Source organism: Thalassophryne amazonica, chromosome 18 (assembly GCF_902500255.1).
Source record: "Thalassophryne amazonica chromosome 18, fThaAma1.1, whole genome shotgun sequence".
Classification (NCBI taxonomy): Eukaryota; Metazoa; Chordata; class Actinopteri; order Batrachoidiformes; family Batrachoididae; genus Thalassophryne; species Thalassophryne amazonica.
This window is the reverse complement of record NC_047120.1, coordinates 15,912,333-15,936,293: the sequence shown is the minus strand read 5'-3', so window position 1 is coordinate 15,936,293 and position 23,961 is coordinate 15,912,333. Positions and strand designations below refer to the sequence as shown.

Here is a 23,961-nt window from a genome sequence, read left to right as displayed (position 1 = left end):
AGGCCATCACACTGATGAACAATTTAACATGTCAAAAAACAAACTAATTCATATACCTCATGTACAACTTAACTTCAATCTGTTTGTCTGTTTCACACGTTTTTATTCTCTTATTTATTTTATTTTCTTGCACATTTAATTTGCACTTTTTTCTTTTTTTTTCTTTTGCTTTTTACTGTGAATTATTTAGTGTTTAGTGTATATTTATACATGCCATATAGAGAGAGCGCAGCTCAAATCAAAGTGAAATTCCTTGTGTTCTCTGGATACTTGGCAATAAAAGCTATTTTAATTCTGATTCTGATCCTTGCCACCTCAGCCTCCTGACCTCAGTATCATTGAGCCACTCTGGGGATATCTCAAACGTGCAGTTCATGCAAGACAGCCCAGGAATTTACAGGAACTGGAGACTTTTTCCAAGAAGAATGGGCAGCTTTACCATCAGAGAACATAAAGAGCCTCATTGACAAAACACTCCAAGTTGTCATTTAGGTTAAAGCTTGGAGTGTTTTGTGAACACACACTGCTCCAGCAGTGGCTCCAGGCACATTTTGTTTAATGTGTGGAGATCAACGTTCACTTCGGTTTCTTTTGTTTTTCTGAGGAGGTGCCGTCGGGTGTGGCACTCGACCGCTCTTCCCTGCTCAAAGCCCGGACGAGGGCTGTTAAGGATTTTTATTATATATATATGTTATCACTGTTAAACATTTGTTGTACCTTCGTTTTTCTTATGAAAACGGTGTTGTGCTGTTTGCACTTCACCCTGAGAATGTGTGTTATTCAACCTTGTTTTAGCTTTGTCTTCTTTCTCATGAGAACGGTGTTGTGCTGTTTTGCACCTGTCTTAACCAAGCCTGAGAATTCAATTTTGTTTTAGCACTCTGGGTCAATCTGAGATGGGAATGAAGGGCTGGATGTACTTATTATTATAATATAACTTTGTTTTCGCAGCCTCTTAACGACTGGGAGTAAGAGAACGTTTTGACTGTTGTGATGTGGTGCTTAGTGTGAAGGAGTGTGAAGGACAGGACACTTCAGGCAGATGCAGAACAGCTGATAACTGCAACAGATGAACGAGATGTGCTGACCTGTGTAAAAGAAAGTGTCCTTCCTTACAGCTGCACTTATTGACGTATGCGTTTATGTTACGGGAAGAAACTTGTCTTGCGTCATCACCCCACCCTTAGGACAAGTTTTTTGTTTATGTGATGAGGGCGTCTCTTAATAAAAAGAGCGGAAAAGCAGGCCAGACTTTAGTGTAGCCTTGGTGTACAGCCTGGCCGCACTCCGCGCGTAAAATTTGACTTTCTGTCTCACTGGTGTTTCTTGACTCTGTTTGTCTTGTTAAAGGTTTTAAAAATGTTTGGAGTGAAAATACCCAACATTGACTGGGGCTCGTCCGGGATCTCAACAATACCGGAGGTGTCCAGCGGAGGTCGTCAAGTCCAGACGTAAATCCTTGGCCAAGGTCCGATCGATTGATCGTGTCTGCCATTGTCGACCACCGTTGGCATCGTCTGGTTGACGAGATTTTCCCGAAGAAGACAGACAGGAAGTCGAGTCAGTGAGTAGAATTTCTTTGTAAACAGTACCGAGTGAGTGGTGATCAGATCACATAAACAGTTAAATTCCGCAAGCGATGATACAGAATCGTCTGTTAATGCAAAGCAGTTAAACTCTGTAAGGAGGGTGCGGACTCCTCTGTTATATACGCATACCGGTAGGGGATAAAAATGATCACATAAAACAGTTAAACTCCGTAAGCGATGATACAGAATCGTCTGTTAATGAAACACAGTTAAACTCTGTAAGGAGGACGGACTCCTCTACGGTTGCGAGGGACGCAAGTAGTTAAATTCCGGAAGGAGGATACGGACTCCTCTGTTTTAATCTAAAGGAAATCCCGGGTAGTACGTGCACTGTAAAAAAGCAGTTAAATTTGGCAGGGACGGCGGAGTCCCCTAATGCAGGACATTAGTTAAATTTCACGGGAGGGCGAGCTCCCCTGGGCTAAGAATACGCGTACGATATTAAAAGTGTTTCTATGTGTAAATAGTGTTTTGTGTAAGTGTAAATAACTGTGTGAAAGTGTAATACTTTGGACAACGTTAGTGACAACCGTGCGTGTGGAAGCAGAGGCAAGTGATTCCGCTTCCTACGGGGAGGTGAAAGGAATCAACCACACGACGGCAAATTAATTGTCACGTCCAAAGAAAGTGTGAAAACTTCAGATTTAGAAACCCTAGGTGTGCCCCCGTCTGAAGTCCAAATTATAACAAGGGATAATAAAAATGGGGGGTAAGACGTCTATAAATAAGGGAAATTTATCAACTGACGACTGGAAATTTATGGAAGCAAGAAGAATCCAAAAACAACAAAAATTGGAGACCTGGATTAATAAACATGACTTTGACGGACGACTGAACCTGATCAGTATACAGAAGCTAAAGAAGGAGTTAGAACAGCAACATAAAGGTGATGAGAAAAAGATGCAGAAAGTAGGGGCAGATTTAGTGGCATTTTGGGAGGAAGAAGCAGAGAACAGACAGAAGGGAGCAGAGAAGCGACGATTAGAGAAAGCAAGGAAAAAGAAAGCTGTAGGTAAGGCAGAAGAAGATGTGATAATTCAGCACAGAGAACCAGAACAGCCTCAACAATCACCGCTGGCTGGATCGTCGGTGACAACAACACCTTTATCTCCTCTACCAGAGGATGACGATGTACCGCCACCCACAGTATGATTTAGCAGTAAAACCTAAGGTAAAAAGTGAAAAACCAGAAAAACCAGAAAAACCACAAACACGCAGTCAAGCGAAAGTGCCCACAGCCCCTCCCATGGTGGAACACAGTGACCAGGAGGTGCCTATCCTATGATAGAAGTACCAAATCCTCGTGCAGGAATAGCAGGACAGCGATCAACCATGCTCGTATATCGAACATGGATGCTGATAATATCAAAGCAGCAGTCGACATGATACCATCGCCACATGTCGATATGAGGGATTTATGCAGGATATAGAAAACGTTAGAAGTTCTTACCACCTTAGTGGACCTGAAGTCCAACAGGTGTGGATGAAAGCATGTGGCCCTAAAATGGAGTCAGATACGTGGAGACTGGAATCCTGCAGACCAGGATGGCGTACCATTGCCACATGATGATCCAGTCTTGAAAACAAGAGTGGAAGCTATGATTACACGGGCAAAAGGTGTGTTAGGACCAAAGATAAATTATACTGAAATTACCAGGACAACTCAGAAAGAAGGAGAACCATGGATAGAGTTTAGATGCAGATTTGAGAGTGTATTTAGAGTCCATAGTGGCATATTGCCAGGAACACCAGTGTATGAAAACAAATTGAAAATGTTTCACCTGTGAAGCTGACAATGACCGATTTGATTCATGATGGCAACTCAACAGCTGTCATAACAGTAACAGGTGCCACTGAAGATGTTTTAAATTGAGATTCACAGGTATGCCATTACATGTGTCACTTTGTAACCATATTTGACAGAATGGCAAGAATTGGGACTGACAGTCTAACAGCTTTGTCAGCCACTGATTGGAGCAGAGTTGGACCACGAACGGAGTTCAGTCCATCAACTAAATTGTATAAAGTGCCAGTTAATGTCTCATTGGTGCTGACAGCTGGAACACACATTGATGTGTCCACTTCACAATCCTGAGTGTTTCAGTTGAGTCCTGAAGAGGATGATCTTCTCTCTTCTGTACCATCAGGATTGTGGACAACAGGTCCTTCAGACGTAGGACTGAAAAAATGCACAACCTGTAGTTATAAGACCAAAAACAGAATACAGACCATGTGTAAGACAGTATCCATTGAAACCTGATGCAATTGAAGGAATCAGGCCGGTAATAGAGAATTTATTAACAGCAGGAGTAATAGTGCCATGTCCAGATTCACCATGTAACACACCCATATTTCCTGTAAAAAAAGGCTCCGCCCTCAGTGGGATGGAGATAGATTCAAGATCTGCAGGCAGTAAATGCTGCTGTGATTAAAAGAGCACCATGTGTACCAGATCCGCACACACTGTTAAGCTCATTGAGATTAAATTCTAGTTGTTTTTCTGTAATAGATATCAGTAATGCATTTTTTTTTTTTTCTGTACCAGTACACCCAGATAGTCAATTCTGGTTTGCTTTACCTTTAAAGGACAACGATATACATTTACCAGATTACCGCAGGGTTACGCAGAGAGTCCAACTATTTATTCTCAAGTCATGTCAGCATGTTTAGCCAATTTCGTTCCACCGGCAGATAGCCAACTATTAGTGTATGTTGATGACATTTGATGCCTCTGACACACGAGAAAACTGCTAACTGACACAGTAGCATTATTATGTTTCTTATTTGATAATGGCCACAAAGTGAGTAAAAACAAAGTTCAGTTGTGTAGGGATAAAGTAAAATATTTAGGACATTATCAGCCACAGGGCGCACGATCCTGTCTGACAGGAAGGAAGCAATTTTACACGCTCCAAAACCACAAACCAAAAGCAGATGATGTCATTTTTTGGACTGACTAATTACTGCAGGGCATGGATTCCCTGCTATGCAGAATTGACTAGTCCACTTTCTGATTTGATGTACAAGGATGATATTTCAATGTCACCGTGTTGGAATGGAACAAAGAAGCTGAGGAAGCTTTTGTAAAAGTAAAACAAACATTAGTGTCATCCACAGTTTTGGCACTACCAGATTATAGTAAACCATTCATTCAAACAGCTGATTGTAAGAATGAGTCCATGACTAGTGTTTTGGTTCAAGTGTATGGCTCAAAATTGAGGCCAGTTGCCTACTACTCATCTAAATTGGATGCAGTGGCAAGTGCTCTACCACCATGTGTACAGGCTGTTGTTGCAGCTTTAGGCTGTTCAAAGTAGCAGTAATGGCTATTCCATCAGTTGACACTGGAATTCCACATGCAGTTTCTGCACTTCTGTTGCAGAAAAAATGAGCCTTTTGTCCCCAGCAAGACATCTTTCGTGCATGTCCTTGCTATTATCACAACCACACTTACGGTAGAGCGCTGTACGACATTGAATCCATCCACATTGATACCCTACCTGGGATGGTGAGCGCACAATTGTCTTGATGTAGCTACGGTCTGTACGAAAGCACGCCCAGACCTCCAGGACACACCCATCCCAAACAGTACAATTGTGTATGTGGATGGTTCTTCCACTGACAAAGCTTATGGACAAACACAATCTGGATATGCTGTTGTCACAAATTCAGAAGTATTGGATTCTGCTTCATTGCCATCGTCATTTTCAGCACAAGCAGCTGAATTAGTTGCTTTAACTGCAGCTTGCTATCTGTTTAAAGGTACGGCTGTATCAATTTATACAGACAGCCAGTACGCTTTCAGCACAGTGCATGTGTTTGCAAAACTGTGGGAGGAGCGTGGAATGGTGAATCATCTGGAAAGCCAGTGACATGCCACTCTCCTAACTGCCCTACTGCAAGCTGTGAAGTTGCCTCAACAAATTGCTATATGCAATGTGCGGCTCACACCAAAGGCTTGACAGTGTAGTCAATTTAAAGTTTACAATTCACCGAACGTGCACGTCTTCGGTGGTTGGGAGGAAGCCAGAGGGAGCCCACACAAACACAGAGAGAACATGCAAACTCCACAGAAAGACCCAGTCGGGAGGTGATCCCATGACCTTCTTGCTGTGAGGCAACAGTGCTAACCACTAATCCACTGTGCTACCCCACTGAGGACATTTCATACTTCTTTAGAAGTCAATGTTGCCACAAAGTTATCTCTTACAGGGTGCATCCAAAAAGTATTCACAGTGCTTCACTTTTTCCACATTTTATTGTTACAGCCTTATTTTAAAATTGAGTAAATTCATTTTTTAACCTCAAAATTCTACTCAAAACACCCCATAATGACATGATTTTTTTATTTTTGCAAATTCTTTTAAAATAAAAAACTAAGAAATCACATGTACATATGTATTCACACCCTTTGTTAAATACTTTGTTGATGCACCTTTGGCAGCAATTACAGCCTCACGTCTTCTTGAATGTGATGCCACAAACTTGGTGCACCTATCTTTGGGCAGTTTTGTCCATTCCTCTTTGCAGCTCCACCAGGTTGGATGGGGAGCATTGGTGCACAGCCATTTTCAGATCTCTCCAAAGATGTTCAGTCAGATTCAGGTCTGGGCTGTGGCTGGGCCACTCAAGGAAATTCATGGAGTTGTCCTGAAGCCACTCCTTTGATATCTTGGCAGTGTGCTTAGGGTCATTGTCCTGCTGCAACATTCATCAAGTTTTGACAAGAAGCAGAAAGTTTGACCACATTACACCAATTCTGATATCTCTTCATTAGCTTCCTTTCTCTGTGAGGTCAGATTTTAAGGTTCTGTTACTAACCTATGAAATTACTCATGGACTAGCACCTCCCTACATAAATGACCAAATTACCCCCTACATACCGGCCCAGGCTCTGCGTTCTCAGGGGGCAGGACTAGTTTGTGTCCCAAGGGTGAATAAAAAGTGCTGGCCACAGAACCTTCTCTTATCGGTTCCCTGTTTTGTGGAATGATCTCCCTTTGGAGATAAAACAGTCAGATTTCGTAGAGACATTCAACTCAGACTTAAGTCTGGACACATTTTTTCTCCTTCTTATATGGCTAGCATACTGGCATAGTATATAACTATGCTTCCTATCTCTTTAACTCTATTTAGTAATGGAAGCAGGTCTGTTATGTGGGCCGCTGAAGAGGAGGTACTGCTGGCCCACCACCACCAGAGGGCGCCCTGCTTGGAGTGCGGGCTCCAAGCAGGAGAGGGCGCCAGACCCAGAGGAAGTGACAGCTGTCACTTATCGCACCAGCTGTCACTCATCTACACCAATACATAAGCCGGACTGCAACTCCACCTCCCCGCCGAGAAATCGACTACCAAGAGGTAATTTCTCTGCTGACTGACACGTTGTGTAATAATCTGAACTTCTGTTGCAGCCGTTTTCCTGGTGTGTTGCCTTGTCTGTGGGATTGGCGCTTGGTGTGACAGCGACGGCTTCGCCTCACACCCCAAACCAGATAAGTGGTTAACCAGGAGCTGCACGGTGTGTGATTGGAGGTGGAGGTGCTCCCTCCTAACTGTGTACAGACTGTGGACTACTGAGTGTGCGGACTCACACTCATTCATCTTATCTCTGCTTTCTGCCAGCAGTACCAGGGTCGACAGCCGAAGACAGAGGCCACCTGGGGACTTGGGACTTGGCGGCTCCGGTGTTCTTCAGACCGTTGGTGGTGGAAGCCGTGTGGGACGCGGCTTCTCTCTCGTCGGGGGTCTTCTATCTTCGAGCCTGCCCACATGTCACCTGGTGTTAATTGACTTTACAATTTTTGTGTGTTTAGTTGTGTGTTGTCACAACAGTAAATTGTTAATTTTTGGCTTATTCATTGTCCGTTCTTTAGCGCCCCCTGTTGTGGGTCCGTGCTACGACACCTTCCCAACAGGATTTCTCGGCCAATCGTCATGGACTCCGAGGGGCGTCAACTCGAGCTTGAACGGCCAATGGAAGAGCCAGGAGCGCAGGCGTCAGCGGGAGGCGTGTTGAATGAGCTGCAGCAAATCTTAACCTCCTTCAAGGCTCGGCTGGATTTAGTGGCCGAGCAGGGTGGAAGCGCGCGATCAGGGCGCTGCTGCAGTCACTCCTCTGGCTGGTCCTGGGCCTGTAACAGACGTTCCACTGGTCGTTCAACGACCCCCCCCTCCGTCCCCTGAAGCATACATAAGCCCTCCGGAACCGTACGGAGGCTGTGTTGAGACATGCGCAGACTTCCTCATGCAGTGTTTGCTCGTCTTTTCACAGCGTCCTGTCATGTACGAGTCAGACACCAGCCGGGTGGCTTATGTTATTAGTCTGCTTCGAGGAGAGGCACGCGCCTGGGCTACGGCGCTTTGGGAGCAGAATTCACGGCTCCTAACGTCTTATGCTGAGTTTATACGGGAGTTCAAACAAGTTTTTGACCATCCCAACAGAGGCGAGACCGCTTCGAGCGTGCTGCTGTCAATGAGACAGGGCGCCGCAGCGCAGCCGAGTATGCAGTCGACTTCCGCATCGCGGCAGCGAGGTCCGGCTGGAATAACGTTGCGCTCCGCGCCGCCTTCGTAAATGGACTGTCTCCGGTCCTGAAGGAGCACCTGCTGGCTAAGGAGGAACCGCGGGATTTTGACGGGCTTGTCGATTTGGTTATACGCTTAGACAACCGTTTGAATGAGCATCGTCGGGAGCAGGCCGGGGGGCATGACCGGGCACGAGCCGTCCCTCCCCCTTCCGGTTCCGAAAGGGTGACGTCGTCCCCACGCTTCACTGCCAGAGAGCTCCGTGTGGCTACAGCTCCCCCTGCTGAGGAGGCTATGGACACGAGCAGGGCCAAAATAAAAACAAACGTCAGACAAAGGAGGCTGGCCCGCGGGGAATGTTTTGTCTGCGGCTCTTGTGAGCATATGCAGAAGGACTGCCCCAAAATGGTCAAACTACAACGCCCGTCCTTAGAAACTGGGCTAAGGGTGGGTCATAACACGCATGCGGGGAAACCCCGCAAATCTGCACGAATCCCAGTAATGATCCTTTGTGGGGATTTAACCCTTCACGCCCCAGCACTGGTAGACACGGGGTTGGAAGGGAATCTGCTGGATAGCGGATGGGTAAAGGAAGTAGGGCTCCCCCTGGTGGCTCTGCCGGCACCATTGCAGGTACAAGCACTTGATGGCACCCTGCTTCCATTAATTACACATCAGACACAGCCAGTGACCTTAGTTGTGTCTGGAAATCACAGGGAGGAGATCGTGTTCCATGTAACACCTTCTACCTCCCGAGTGATTTTGGGATTTCCATGGATGGTGAAGCACAATCCTCGGATAGATTGGCCGTCTGGGGTTGTGACGCAGTGGAGCGAAACCTGCCACCGGGAGTGTTTAGGATCCTCGGTTCCTCCCGGCACGACAGCTAATGAGGAGGTTAAAGTCCCCCCCAATCTATCGGCGGTGCCAAAGGAGTACCATGATCTTGCTGACATTTTCAGCAAAGATCTGGCGCTCACTCTTCCCCACCGCACCGACCGTACGATTGTGCCATCGATTTGGTCCCGGGCGCTGAGTACCCGTCCAGTAGGTTGTACAACCTCTCACGTCCGGAACGCGAATCAATGGAGACCTACATCCGGGACTCTTTAGCCGGGCTGATCCGGAACTCCACCTCCCCGATGGGTGCTGGTTTCTTTTTTGTGGACAAAAAGGATGGCGGACTCCGTCCATGCATTGAATACAGAGGGCTGAACGAGATCACGGTTCGCAACCGATACCCGTTACCTTTGTTGGATTCAGTGTTCACGCCCCTGCATGGAGCCCAAATTTTCACTAAATTGGATCTTAGAAACGCGTACCACCTGGTTCGGATCCGGAAGGGAGACGAATGGAAGACGGCATTTAACACCCCATTAGGTCACTTTGAGTACCTGGTCATGCCGTTCGGCCTCACTAACGCCCCCGCGACGTTCCAAGCTTTGTAAATGACGTCTTGCGGGATTTCCTGCATCGGTTCTTCTATATCTGGACGATATACTCATCTTTTCCCCGGACCCTGAGACCCATGTCCAGCATGTACGTCAGGTCCTACAGTGGTTGTTGGAGAACCGGCTGTTTGTGAAGGGCGAGAAGTGTGAGTTCCACCGCACTTCTTTGTCCTTCCTGGGGTTCATCTCCTCCAACTCCATCGCCCCTGATCCGGCCAAGGTTGCGGCGGTGAGAGACTGGCCCCAACCAACAAGCCGCAGGAAATTGCAGCAGTTCCTCGGCTTTGCAAATTTCTACAGGAGGTTCATTAAAGGCTACAGTCAGGTAGTTAGCCCCCTGACTGCCCTGACCTCCACCAAGGTCCCCTTCACCTGGTCGGATCGGTGCGAAGCCGTGTTCCAGGAGTTGAAACGCCGGTTCTCGACTGCCCCAGTTCTGGTGCAGCCTGATCCTGATCGCCAGTACATAGTGGAAGTGGACGCCTCTGACTCAGGGATAGGAGCCGTGCTGTCCCAGAGCGTGGAGGCTGATAAGGTTCTCCATCCTTGTGCCTATTTTTCCCGCAGGTTGACCCCAGCTGAACGGAACTATGACGTCGGCAATCGGGAGCTCCTCGCGGTGAAGGAGGCTCTTGAAGAGTGGAGACACCTGCTGGAGGGGGCATCGTTGCCTTTCACAGTTTTCACGGACCATCAGAACCTGGAGTACATCCAGACCGCCAAGCGGCTGAATCCCAGGCAAGCCCGCTGGTCTCTGTTCTTCGGGCGCTTTGACTTCCGGATCACGTACCGCCCCGGGACCAAAAAACAAAAATCAGATGCATTGTCCCGGGTGCACGAAGAAGAAGCCAAAGCGGGGCTGTCGAACCCCACCGAGACCATCATCCCCGAGTCCACTGTCGCCCTGGCAAGGAGCCCGGACCCGGGGACCGGCCCCAAGAACAGAATGTACGTCCCACCAGAAGCAAGAGCTGCCGTATTGGACTTCTGTCACGGGTCCAAGCTGTCCTGTCATCCCGGAGTGCGTAGGACCGTGGCAGTAGTCCAGCAGCGCTTCTGGTTGGCGTCCCTGGAAACCGACGTCCGGGACTACGTCCAAGCCTGTACCATCTGCGCCAGGGGCAAGGCAGACCATCGGAGGACCTCGGGACTCCTCCAACCCCTGCCGGTGCCTCATCGCCCCTGGTCTCACATCGGCCTGGACTTCATCACGGGCCTCCTGCCGTCCCAGGGCAACACCGTTATTCTCACGATAGTGGACCGGTTCTCCAAGGCGGCCCACTTCGTGGCCCTCCCGAAGCTCCCGACGGCCCAGGAGACGGCAGACCTCCTGGTCCACCACGTCATGCGGCTGCATGGGATACCATCGGACATTGTATCAGATCGTGGTCCCCAGTTCTCTTCGCAGGTGTGGAAGAGTTTCTGTAAGGAGCTGGGGGCCACCGTGAGTCTCTCGTCCGGGTACCACCCCCAGACAAACGGCCAGGCAGAGCGGGCTAACCAGGAGTTGGAACAGGCCCTTCGCTGCGTCACCTCCGCGCACCCGGCGGCCTGGAGTCACCATCTGGCCTGGATCGAATATGCCCATAACAGCCAAGTCTCGTCTGCTACCGGCCTCTCCCCTTTTGAGGCATGTTTGGGGTACCAGCCCCCATTGTTCCCGCTGGTGGAGGGAGAGGTCGGTGTGCCCTCAGTCCAGGCCCACCTCAGGAGGTGCCGCCGGGTGTGGCGGACCGCCCGCTCTGCCCTGTTAAAGGCCCGGACGAGGGCCAAGACCCATGCGGACCGCCGGCGTTCCCCGGCCCCCACATACCAGCCCGGGCAGGAGGTGTGGCTCTCGACCAAGGACATCCCTCTTGTGTTGACTCTCCAAAACTGAAAGACAGGTTCATTGGTCCATTCCGTATCCTCAAGATCATCAACCCGGCCGCAGTGAAACTCCAACTCCCGGCTTCACTGCGGATTCACCCTGTTTTTCATGTTTCCCGTCTGAAGCCACACCACACCTCGCCCCTCTGTGCTCTGGGACCTACGCTGCCTCCTGCCCGGCTCATCGACGGGGAGCCTGCTTGGACAGTCCGCAGGCTCCTGGACGTCCGTCGTAAGGGCCGGGGGTTCCAATATCTGGTGGACTGGGAGGGGTATGGACCTGAAGAACGCTCCTGGGTGAAGAGGAGCTTCATCCCTGACCCGGCCCTCCTGGCCGATTTCTACAAAAGACACCCGGACAAGCCAGGTAGGGCGCCAGGAGGGCCCGTTGAGGGGGGGGTCCTGTTATGTGGGCCGCTGAAGAGGAGGTACTGCTGGCCCACCACACCAGAGGGCGCCCTGCTTGGAGTGCGGGCTCCAAGCACGAGAGGGCGCCAGACCCAGAGGAAGTGACAGCTGTCACTCATCGCACCAGCTGTCACTCATCTACACCAATACATAAGCCGGACTGCAACTCCACCTCCCCGCCGAGAAATCGACTACCAAGAGGTAATTTCTCTGCTGACTGACACGTTGTGTAATAATCTGAACTTCTGTTGCAGCCGTTTTCCTGTGTGTTGCCTTGTCTGTGGGATTGGCGTTTGGAGTGACAGCGACGGCTTCGCCTCACACCCCAAACCAGATAAGTGATTAACCAGGAGCTGCACGAGTGGTGATTGGAGGTGGAGGTGCTCCCTCCTAACTGTGTACAGACTGTGGACTACTGAGTGTGCGGACTCACACTCATTCATCTTGTCTCTGCTTTCTGCCAGCAGTACCAGGGTCGACAGCCGAAGACAGAGGCCACCTGGGGACTCGGGACTTGGCGGCTCCGGTGTTCTTCAGACCGTTGGTGGTGGAAGCCGTTTGGGACGCGGCTTCTCTCTCGTCGGGGGTCTTCTATCTTCGAGCCTGCCCACACGTCACCTGGTGTTAATTGACTTTACAATTTTTGTGTGTTTAGTTGTGTGTTGTCACAACATTAAATTGTTACTTTTTGGCTTATTCATTGTCCGTTCTTTAGCGCCCCCTGTTGTGGGTCCGTGCTACGACACCTTCCCAACAAGGTCTCTGCCTCACTTCTAATAAATTCTGGGTCTGTTAGTGAAGCTCAGTTCTAGCTGTCGGCCATCATCTTAGTATTCTCTCTGCTTCCCTGTCGATTTACTGCTGGTGAACTCATACCATTGGTGCAGTTATTTCTGGCCGATTGATTCTGCTCTTTTTCTCTCTGTCTGAGGCAATGAAGGCATTGTGCAAGGCTTATGGCTGCACACCACAGGATGCTGGACTGATCACGGGATGTTGGCTGAAGCTTATGCAGCACACTGCAGTCTGCTTTTGGAATGTACTCTTCCAAGAGGACAGCTTGTGCTGTGGTCCACTGGTGACGTGATGGATGGATGCTGGCCCTGCACCCAGGGCACTGCACTCACGACACCCTGCTTGTGGTGCCAATGACTGCATGCTCATCTCAAAAATACACTTTGTTTTTGATGCTATTCTGGTTTTTCTTCTTCCTATTTCTTTAGCTTGATACAACTTTGTAAAAACCTTGTAACTGTAAAAATGGCCTAACCAGGGATGCCCAAGTTTGGTTCTTGAGATCTACCTTCCTGACACTCTCTTAGGCTCAGTTAAAGCCTGCTACGAGCCTTTCATTGGATTCAGGTGTGTTGAAGCAGGGAGACAACTAAGTGTGTCAGGAAGGTAGATCTCGAGGACAGATCTTGGGCACTCCTGGCCTAAACAGTGGGTCACCCCGCTAAGTCTGGTCTGCTTGAGGTTTCTTCCTCAACATCATCAGAGGGAGCTTTTCCTTACCACTGTTGCCTGTGTGCTTGCTCTAGGGGTCGAGTAAAGTTAGACCTTACTCATGTGAAGCGCCTTGAAGCAGCTTTGTTGTGATTTGGTGCTGTATAATAAACAAATTAAATTGAAATTGTAAAATCTTTTTGCAGTATTTGGGCCAACCTGATGTGTGATGGTTGAATCATTTCTGAGGCTATGAACAGTCATCATCATGTTTGTGGTGGAGCTCCATCTTACCTGAGACCGCCAGAGACACCAGATGACTCTCAGATGAGAAGTTATGAGAAAAAACGTGGATATGATAAACACAGTAGTTTCCTTGGTGGGTGTAGTCTGCAGCAGGATGCGGGAAGAGGCGGAGTGATTGACAGCTGGCTTGGTGGAGTTCCATGTTGTGTTGGTGGAGGTGAAGATGAGCTGGAAGGAGCCTCCTGGGTACTGTGGCTGGATGGAGCAGCTGACGGTGAAGGGTGAGCCTCTGAACACCTGAAACTCTTGCTGGTGGACTTCAGAAGCCCCGCCCACAGTGGAATACAAAGAGATGCTTGGCTGAACCAGCAGGTCTGAAAAGATCAAGAGGTCATTTTACATTAGCTTCATGTGGATAATGCACAAGAGCAGCGTTGCTTTCAGTCCCGATAAAATGCAGCAAACGTTTTCAGAGACAGTTTAGTACTTTACTGTGTTCAGCAAACATTGAAACGATGACAGCTGAGCCATTTGTGGTTTAATGATTTGGTAGCTATATGAAAATATAACTCAGCCACATGGGGAGAAGAAGCTGGTGTGTTCTGAGTGCGCGTCTCAAGCCCAGATAAATGAGGACAGCTGTGTCAGAAAGGGCATCCGATGCAAAATTGTAACAAAACCAAACGTGCGGCTCACAAATCTAATCTCCATAATCCCACCCATAGCCATGACCACATACACATTCATACCTATAACACTATAAAGTATCTAATACTCTAAATATACGTATGAGTAAGAGACACAACAGTTATTGCACTAAATACTGTGATTTCTGCAGTCTGTCCACAGCTCTGGGAAAAAAACTTGTTTCACAATCCGTTTGCAGGGTGTAGGAGGTCTACAGAGCTTTTCACACCAAGTATGCAAACATGGTGCACATCACTCAAAAAAAACCCCATTATTTTTAATGAGGATCTTTGCCCTAATGGTGCATCGCAGTGCAATGCGCAAATTCAAGCTTGCACAACACTTGGCTGTGAACGTGTACCGCTGCTTGATGTCAAACTCACTGCGGTCAAAGTTCAACTCAATCCAACTTTTGCGGCTGCGCACTGACATATCTTCACACATTCAATCAAAACGAAGCATCAGGCCAAAACATGCAAGACAGCAGAGTGCAGAAAGGGTGTCAGAGGAGCAAAACTACTAATTTATGCATAGATGTTTTGTAAATAAAATTCTTACAAATTTGTTTTTTTTTTTTTTAATCAAGATTAACTTCTGATTACTGTACATTTTGAAGATAAAATATTAGAAAACTTGATATAGTTTGAAGTAAAAAAATGGTTCTTTAGAAATGTTTGATGTTCGTCTGTAATTAAAACCATAACGTATCTGTTGCTATTGTTTCAGATGAGATGATTTCTTGATTAACATGATAATGAACCTTATCATCAATTTCCTTGGGGAAGTCACTGAGGTAGTCAAATTATGCTGCAGTAGCAAAGCCCTAGGTGCTGGCTCCAGGGTGGAAGAACTGTCTTGGATGAGACGTCTCTTCAACATTGGTCTGGGACAATGCCAAAGGATTGGCAAACCGGGGTGGTGGTCCCCATATTTACAAAAGGGGACTAGAGAGTGTGTGCCAATTACAGGGGCATCACACTACTCAGCCTCCCTGGTAAAGTCTACTCCAGGGTGCTGGAAGGAGGGTTCGGCTGATATTCGTACCTCAGATTGAAGAGGAACAATGTGGGTTCTGTCTTGGTCGTGGAACAACCAACCGGTCTTGCCCCAAGTGAAGGAGTTCACGTACCTTAGGGTCTTGTTCATGAGTGAGAGGACAATGGAGCGTGAGATTGGCCAGAGAATTGGCACAGCAGGGGCAGTATTGCATTTGCTTTGCCGTATTGTCGTGACGAAAAGGGAGCTCAGCAAAAAGGCTGATGCTCTCGATCTACTGGTCAATCTTCATTTCTACTCTCACCTATGGTCATGAGGGTTGGGTCATGAACGAAAGAACTCGATCGCTGGTAAACATATCTGAAATGGTTTTCCTCAAGAAGATGGCTGATGTCTCCTTTAAACTAAGTTGAGAAGCTTGACTATTCATGAGGAGGTTGGAGTATAGCCACTGCTCCTTTGCGTTGAAAGCAGCCAGCTGAGGTAGTTCGGTCATATGGTCAGAATGCCCCCCTAAGCGCCTCCCTAGGGAGGTGTTACTGGCATGTCCAGCTGGGATGAGACCACGGGAAGACCCAGGACTAGGTGGAGAGATTATATCCCCACAGTGGCCTAGGAACACCTCAGGATTCCCCAGACAGAGGTGGTTAATGTGGCCTGGGAAAGGGAAGTTTGGAGTCCCCTCCTGGAGCTGTTGCCCCATGACCCGATCCTGGATAGCGATGGGTATTGATAGGATATTATCGATATCGATGCCATTCCGCTTATTGATCAGATTTTTTATTAATTCTCTTATCAATACCTCTTGTGAATTTTCTGTATATTAAAAGTAGGCTTTACAGGTTTTCTATGTTAACAACATTTTATGGAGTCTTAAAGTCAATAAATATGAAATTGGCCACTGGATCCTAGATCTCTGAACAGAATGCAAATAAATAAAATCTGTACATGGTCACTGGATCCTTGATGTACATGATGGATCCTTGAGCTCTGGACATAAATAAAATCGGCACATGATGATCTCTGGACAGTAATAGAAATAAACAAAATCTGTAGTTTTTGTGAAAAGCATTTCCGTTCAGATATCAATGAGATAAATTTAACTCCATAGTTTCTGAGCTGAGCTCTTCAGCCGACTGCACTGCATGTCAACATCAATGTAATTCATAAAGAATGCAGGATGTCTCATACTGGAAGAAAAAAATGGTTTTGGTTGGTTGCAGTTTTTTGTCTGTATAACAGCATTTGGAAAGAGGTGTCATTTGATTTAAAACGGCGACTCTCTTTGAAGTTATTAATTCCGACAAAAATCTGCGTGGCTCTATGGAGCTGTGCACTTAGCTCACAAAACAGAGGATATTATTATTATTATTATTATTATTTATTTCCTTTACCTGATGGGCAACTTCAGTTTATGCAGCGGCTGGTGCTCACGCCAGAGAACATTGCGTAAAACTCCGGTGTGGAACAGAGGACGATGTTATGTGTCGGACGCAGCTCGGAGAACCGACCAGCGTTTGAAGGACCCAGTATGAAATAAGCAGCATCCGCTGTTGATGAGATGGCTCCCGAGACGACGATCTCACCCGTCTGGTCACAAGGTCGAGTCTCTGGCAAATACACACTGTGCACTCCAGTCTTAAATGCCAACATGTTCCAATCCATCCAGATGCACCACAGCTGTGAGTCCTGACGAGTCGCAGGTGATCAGGGTGAGGTCCTGACAGCCTCAGCAACACAGCCACTCAGTCCCAAACGCAAGCCACCTGGGAGGAAAACCAAAAAACAGAAACAACCGGCAGCCAGGCCCCCCCAGCCATATAACAGACGATTCTTGTTTCTTGCCCTCAAGTCCCAGTTAGTGACTTTAATCCACACCAAGGTGACTCATGATTGACATCTTTAAATGGCTTCATGAAAGGGGTTCATGAAGGAATTGTGGACCTGTCGCTTCTGAAAACCAGTGAAGCAGAGAACCAGTGAACAGCGGGTTGAAGCGCTGCTTCATTGCTTCAAGCTTCAAGCTTCAAACAGCTGCAATCAGCATAGAGAAATTATCATTTTCCCAAAAAACACCCTCAAAAACAACAGCCACTCTGGTGTCCCGAACTGAAGGACCGATAAGGGAATCGTTAAGCAACAAGGCTGTTGATGTCAGTGGATCGAATCATTTCTTAACAATATTTTAAAGGAACTGGTATATGATACCCAAACAGCTGAAGATGAGTGAGTGATGAAATCGGATGTTTTATTGAAATTGGCATTACAGTGTACATAATACTGGCCCACCCACCCCCTCTTCAGGCAGAGATGCACGTGGAGTGCCCTGGCTGGAGAAAGCCAAGGGGACACCCATGCTTACTGTTGTATGTCTGTTATGAGGTTTTAGGTGGTCTCGTCTGCCTTTTGTCAGCCTCTGTTTATATCTGTTTTCACTCTTCTCAGTTCCACTGTCTGTTTCTGTGTTCACTCTTCTTCTGCCCTCATCTACTCTGTCTACCTCAGCCCCTGATTCCTCTGCTTCTCTTGATCTCCCTCTGGTGTTTTGGTGGCTTTCTTACACGTCTGTTCCCCTAGCTGTCTTGTGAGTACACAGTTTTTGCTGCGTTTATCCCTTGTGTTTATTGTCTGGAGAAGATTGATATTTTAGTGTTTTCCCTTTGTTTGAAGAAAGAAGAGTTATGTCTTTACTCTCCTTCTGTTAATGCAATTGTTGGACTTTGTTTTATGAATGCTTTTGCCCCAGAAGACTGAATGTCTGCATTATTGGTGCACTCCTTCCTGACTAGAGTTTGTTTTTTGATGAATTGTCCTTTGAGGAGAAAGTTCCCCAGCCTGTTGGCACTGACACCCAAGGCTGATATTGCACCGATACTAAAAGACAACATGGGAGTTTTCTGTCTACCTTTGAAAGCTGAAGTTCCTGAGTTATTCTGCACTGATACTAAAAAGTATTTGAGTTTCCATCTGCACTTGTAAGAAGTTACTTGAGTTTGTCTGCATATGCTCTAAGAAGATTCCTAAGTTACTCCACTCTTCTGGGAGATAAATCCTCTTTTGTCCAAAATTGATATTAAGGAGGATTTCTGAGTTTTATATGCATGAGAAGTAACCAGAGATTTTGTCAGCACTGATTCTATGACGAGTCTGGAGTTCCTGGTTGCACTTCGAACCTGAGGCTGGGCCGGCACCACTGCAGTGGAAGAAGCCTGGGTTGTTGACTGCACCTTAAATACAAGAAGAATTTGTTCCTCTGCACTCCTGACAGAAGAGAAGTCCTGAACTTTGTCAGCCCTGACATCTTTATCTCTATTTCTGGCTCCACCACCGAAGCATGATAGAATGGACCCACCAAAGATGACCCTCGCAGTCAGCCTTCCCAAGTCAGTTACCTTTCAGTTTCAATGAACAATTCTTGATCTGCTATAATTCATTCCACAGTACCACAAACAGAGACAAAGGAAGAGATACCTGATTACAGCCCAGGCACTAGTTGGTGCCCATCCATGGGCTGTGAAAGTCCTTCCAGAACTCTCATCAGTAGAGACGGTGTTGAGGAAAAAAACCCAGACTGGGCTCTAGATTCCTTAACATACCTGAGGGGTTTAGACAGCTAGGAATCACCCATTCCGGGTCCCCACCACACCACCTGCTGTCTCTTCATCGTCCTCCTGAATGACACGGCCCTCTTCACTGTGGATGGCGCCAGTCGCCATTTATGACTTAGGCAGGGCCCGCGGCCAGAGAAGAGGGGCCATGTCAAGTCCATCAAGAGAGAACTCTGTAGCTCTAATGAAGAGGTGGAGAACACTCTTACTAGCACCGTCAAAGACTTTAAAATGAATCAAGAGCCTATCATGGAAGTAATCCTAGAGCAGCAAGCCGCCACCTCTCCTGAGGACACCGCTGCTCTGATTCATCTCGTCCAGCTGCAGTCACTGTTGTCTTCAGCCAAGAATTTTTTGTCTCTGAATATAGCTTCCCTAGCTGCTCATATATCTGACTTATGGGAACTTTTTATCAACTCCTGGAGTCCTCCACACCTCATCCATCTTTTGTCGCCACCTTCATCTCAACAATCTGCACCACGTTCAAACTCCTCCAATCATCCTTCTCATCTAATCCAGCCCTCCAACCATGTCTGCGATCGGCGGACCTCCTCCACTGACGGTCTTTGAATCTCCACAGCACAAGGACTCATGTATTGATTCCTGGTCTCTGCCCTCGCCAGGCACAGACTGTGGCTCAGGTGGAGCCAAGAATAAGAGGAACAAATGCCGATCTGCATCTGGTAATTACAAGCCCCAGTCAGTAGTGACAGCTGCTGTCCTACCTGCAGCTGAGAGAAACAAGGAGGGGCAGGCTGACCTTCCACTCAAGTTGTCCTCTGACCTCCGGGGGGGTGGGGGGGGGGTGTTTGTCTAACCAGCTGTGAGTTTTCTTGCAGGTCACTTGGTGAGCACCATGGCCCGATCCTGAGGCAGAGAAGTTCCACAATGGCCCCATTGATGTCACTGAGGGGAACTTCCTTCCAGTCCATGATGACATTAAAGGGGGGGTGCCTGTCTCCCCTCTGGAGGAAGTCCCAAAGGAGACATTACTTTCTCTCCCGGACAGTATCCAGGAGGGGCCATGTTGATCCGTGGTTGAGCTGATTTCTGGCTGCGAGTTGGGGAAGGGATTATCTAACTATTGTACTGACTGTCTCAGGCCTGAGGAAGCAAGGGCTGTCTGTCTGGGTCCAGGAAGCGTCACTGGGGGGTCAAATCTCCCGGCTCCCAATGGAGTGACCCAGAAGATGGCAGCTTCATCGCTAGACTACGTCAGGGAAGCGGGGCTGGACCTCCCTACTCACAAGGACAATGCTGGTAAAGTGGGGATGGAGGATGATAGTAGAGAAGCTTGAATCTTCGACTGCACTGGGTTGCTTGACGCGAGGACGTTTCGCTTCAAATCACAGAAGCTTCCTCAGCTAAATTCTTGTTCTGGTAGTTTGACTTCTGTCTTGACTCTTGTAGAGAAGAATAAACAGACGCCAACAAAAGCTGGAGTTTTTAAACCTAACCAGACCCCTCCTACCGAGAGGCCGACTGCTATAGGCTAGTGACTAAACAATAGCTCTAATTAGCACCTATTGTGCTCTAGTTAGCACCCTCCTAATGACAGGGCAGCTGTCCCTCCTAATGATGGGACAGAAGCCTCCTATGGCTCCCTTGACGACTCTCCTGATGACGTGAATGACTCATTACCATGAACAAAAGACTGAAACTGCTTTGACCTGAGTACCCCATTGTAAAACAGGGGACAAAGCGTGTCTCAGACCCCCTCCCCGATTAAGGCTGGGTTCAACTGTTTCACATAGAATGCTTCCTTGACACCTCTCTCAAAACATTTCTCTCTCTGGCTAAGATTTTAACTTCCTTGTCCTCAATGTGTGGTTAGTGTCTTTCAGGTGGAGATGAACTGCAGACTGAGGTCCATTTGCGCCCTCTCTGCAGTGCTGGTATAGCCTTTTGTGTAAGGTTGCTTAGTCTCACCTATGTAGTGTTCATTACAGTTTTCCTGACATCTGATAGAATACACTACATTGCTCTGTTTGTAACTAGGGATCCTGTCCTTAGGGTGAACTAATTTCTGTCTCAAGGTGTTAATCGGTTTAAAGTAAACTGGGATTTTGTGCTGTCTGAAGATCCTCTGTAGTTTTTCCCCTACTCTTGCTAAATAAGGGAGAGACACTCCTCTTCTTCTTGTCTCCGTCTCCTGTCTATCTGGTCTCTTTGTTTTCTGGGACTTCTGCACTTTGTCCAGGGACCATCGTGGATACCCACATACTGTGAGGGCTTTCCGTACAAGTTGTTGTTCTTTAGCCCTTCCCTCTGCATTTGTGGGCACCTGTAGGGCTCTGTGTTGAAGAGTCCTGATCACCCCGAGCTTGTGTTCAAGGGGGTGGTTTGAGCCAAAGAGCAGATATTGGTCAGTGTGAGTGGGTTTTCTGTAAACCCCTGTCTGGAGCTGTCTGTTCGCTCCAATCGTAACATCACAGTCCAAGAAGGCTAAATGGTTGTTTCTGGCATCCTTACGTGTGAAATTGATATTGGAATCCACCGAGTTGATATGTTCTGTAAAGTCCTCAACCTCCTGTTGCTTGATTTTAACCCATGTGTCATCGACATATCTGAACCAGTGACTGGGAGAGATGCCCGTGAAAGACATCAAGGCTGTCTTCTCCAAGGCTCTTGCTCCATGTACAGATTGGCTACAATGGGGGATACCGGAGACCCCATCTCACAACCATGGATCTGCCTGTAGTAATTCCCCCTAAACAGGAAATACGTGGTGTTAAGACAGATCTCCAATAGTTGGCAGATGTGGTCTGGTGTGAGTTTGGTCCTTTCAAGTAGAGACACATCCTCCAGCAGTCTCTGCCTCACAGCTGAGATGGCCTCAGCGGTGGGGATGCAGGTGAACAACAATGTCACATCAAATGACACCATAGTTTCATCTGCCTCCAACTGCAGGTCCTTGATCTTGTTCACAAAATCTTGTGTGTTCTCCACATGGTGGTCTGAGTTACCCACTAGAGGAGCCAAATCCACTTGAGGTGCTTGGCCAAATTGTATGTGATGGAATCTGTGCTAGATACAATAGGCCTGAGTGGCACGTCCTGTTTGTGGATTTTGGGCAGTCCATAGATGCATGGACTGGTGTCCCCAGGGTACAGTCTGTATTATGTCTGCCTGTCGATGAGTCCCTCTTTCTCCAGGTTTTGGAGGTAGCTAATGATTTTCTTCTTATAGCTGCTCATGGGGTCTCTCTTCAGACGTTCGTATGTACTGGAGTCACTGAGCAAGTGACTGTTTTTTTTTCATGGTAAGGAGTCATTCACATCATCAGGAGAGTCGTCAAGGGAGCCATCAGGAGAGGCTTCCGTCCCATCATTAGGAGGGACAGCTGCCCTGTCATTAGGAGGGTGCTAACTAGTGCACAATAGGTGCTAATTAGAGCTATTGTTTAGTCACTAGCCTATAGCAGTCGGCCTCTCGGTAGGAGGGGTCTGGTTAGGTTTAAAAAACTCCAGCTTTTGTTGGGGTGTGTTTATTCTTCTCTACAAGAGTCAAGACAGACGTCAGACTACCAGAGCAAGAATTTTAGCTGAGGAAGCTTCTGCGATTTGAAGCGAAACGTCCTCGCGTCAAGCAACCCAGTCCAGTCGAAGATTCAAGCTTCTCTACTATGGAAACCAGCTGGACAACTGAGAGCCCACACAGAAACAAAAGATGGAGGATGATCATGTTTATGTACCATTTTTTGTAGGCCTAAGGTAGCCTCAGCACCTGATGATGTCGAGAAAGTGGGGCTGGACATCATGATGGCACCGGTGGGGTGGGGCTTGATGTCTCCACTGCCACAGATGTTGATGGGGGATAGAGGTGCTCTTCTCAACCCCAGTGGAGAACTCCTCGGAGTTGGACGCTCGCCCTCCTGCCTCCACTGGGAACTCCAACAGACCATCAGAGGATAACAAAGGAAATGATGCTAGTGGATTTGTGACAATATACGGGTGATTCTTTAACTACGGGCACTATTGGCCTTGTAAATGTAATTTCCACCACACCATTGCCTTACAATATAAAGCGCCTTGGGGCAACTGTTTGTTGTGATTTGGCACTATACATGTGCTCTGATGTCACTGTTTATCTCCATAGAAACTACCCAAACAATCTTTCAAACAAACTGTTTAAAGGGACATTACAGTGTTGTGGTGGAAATTACGGCAATAGTGTGGGACAACTACATTTTGTTTAAAAAATCACAACAGTTGTATGACACTGAATACCCCAATTATGTTTTGATTATTTTACTGATATTTTATTCAGAGATATTTTAAAACATTAGAAAAAATGTTTTTTTTTACCATTCATTTTATCATTGAAGATCAAAGTCTGGGTGTGGGACAAGCACAAAATGGCAAATTTGCAAATAATGATGCTGAAAAAAGGTGAAAAAGTCATCATAGACTACTAGAACAAATTTCTTAAAACACTTTCATTGTAAAGATAACTATAAAAGTGTGAAATTTCCCCTTTTTTCTGTTTTTCATACAATATGATCAAAGGACATAATAAGTGCCGGTAGTCTAAGAATCACCCATACACTTGATTTTTAGTCCACCTGTCAGCTCACCACGGTCTCATAAAGCCTCTAGGTCCAAGAGGAAGGGGTTATTTACTCTGGGTGTGTCATGACCGTGTTGTTGTAATACTACTGCTCCTTTTCTAGGTTTGTGGTCACGCTCATCCTGACCTCACAGGGGATTTGGGAACAAGGGGGAGAAGGCAGATTTAGTTTGTGGTGTTTAGACCAATCCGCCCCTATTGGGCCAGCCTCTCCTGTCCAGGCTTAATCTTGTCTCTCCATCATCTCCTTGTTTCCAGACCAGTCCCAGTTTTATGTCTCCTGGTTTCCAGACCGCCCCGTGTCTTTGTCTACTGGTTCCTAGACAAGTTCCAAGTTGTTGGCTCTCACTGCGGTATTGTATCACTTCCTGTTCCGGAGCACAGCGGTGTTTTGCTGTATCTGTTAGCTGTTTAATCTGCGCAGTTAGATTGATCTAGTTAACTAGATAACGATTTGTTTCACAGTGTAATCTTCACGTGTCTTAACTAAAGCACTCCCTCTGCTGAATCACCTCTAAATTATTTACACATTATTCACTTTGTGTGTTTTTAGGAATCCGCTAGCTT

General features: G+C 47.3%; 1 protein-coding gene across 1 annotated transcript in view; it reads right to left on the bottom strand.

Moving 5' to 3' along the window:
* Window positions 1-23,961, bottom strand: part of LOC117530534 (scavenger receptor cysteine-rich type 1 protein M160-like) — a 69,079-nt gene that overhangs the window by 9,777 nt on the left and 35,341 nt on the right. Inside the window, exon 6 of the mRNA XM_034193427.1 lies at window positions 13,583-13,908. Coding sequence (XP_034049318.1) covers window positions 13,583-13,908 — 326 coding nt within the window. The remainder of the gene's footprint in view (window positions 1-13,582; window positions 13,909-23,961) is intronic.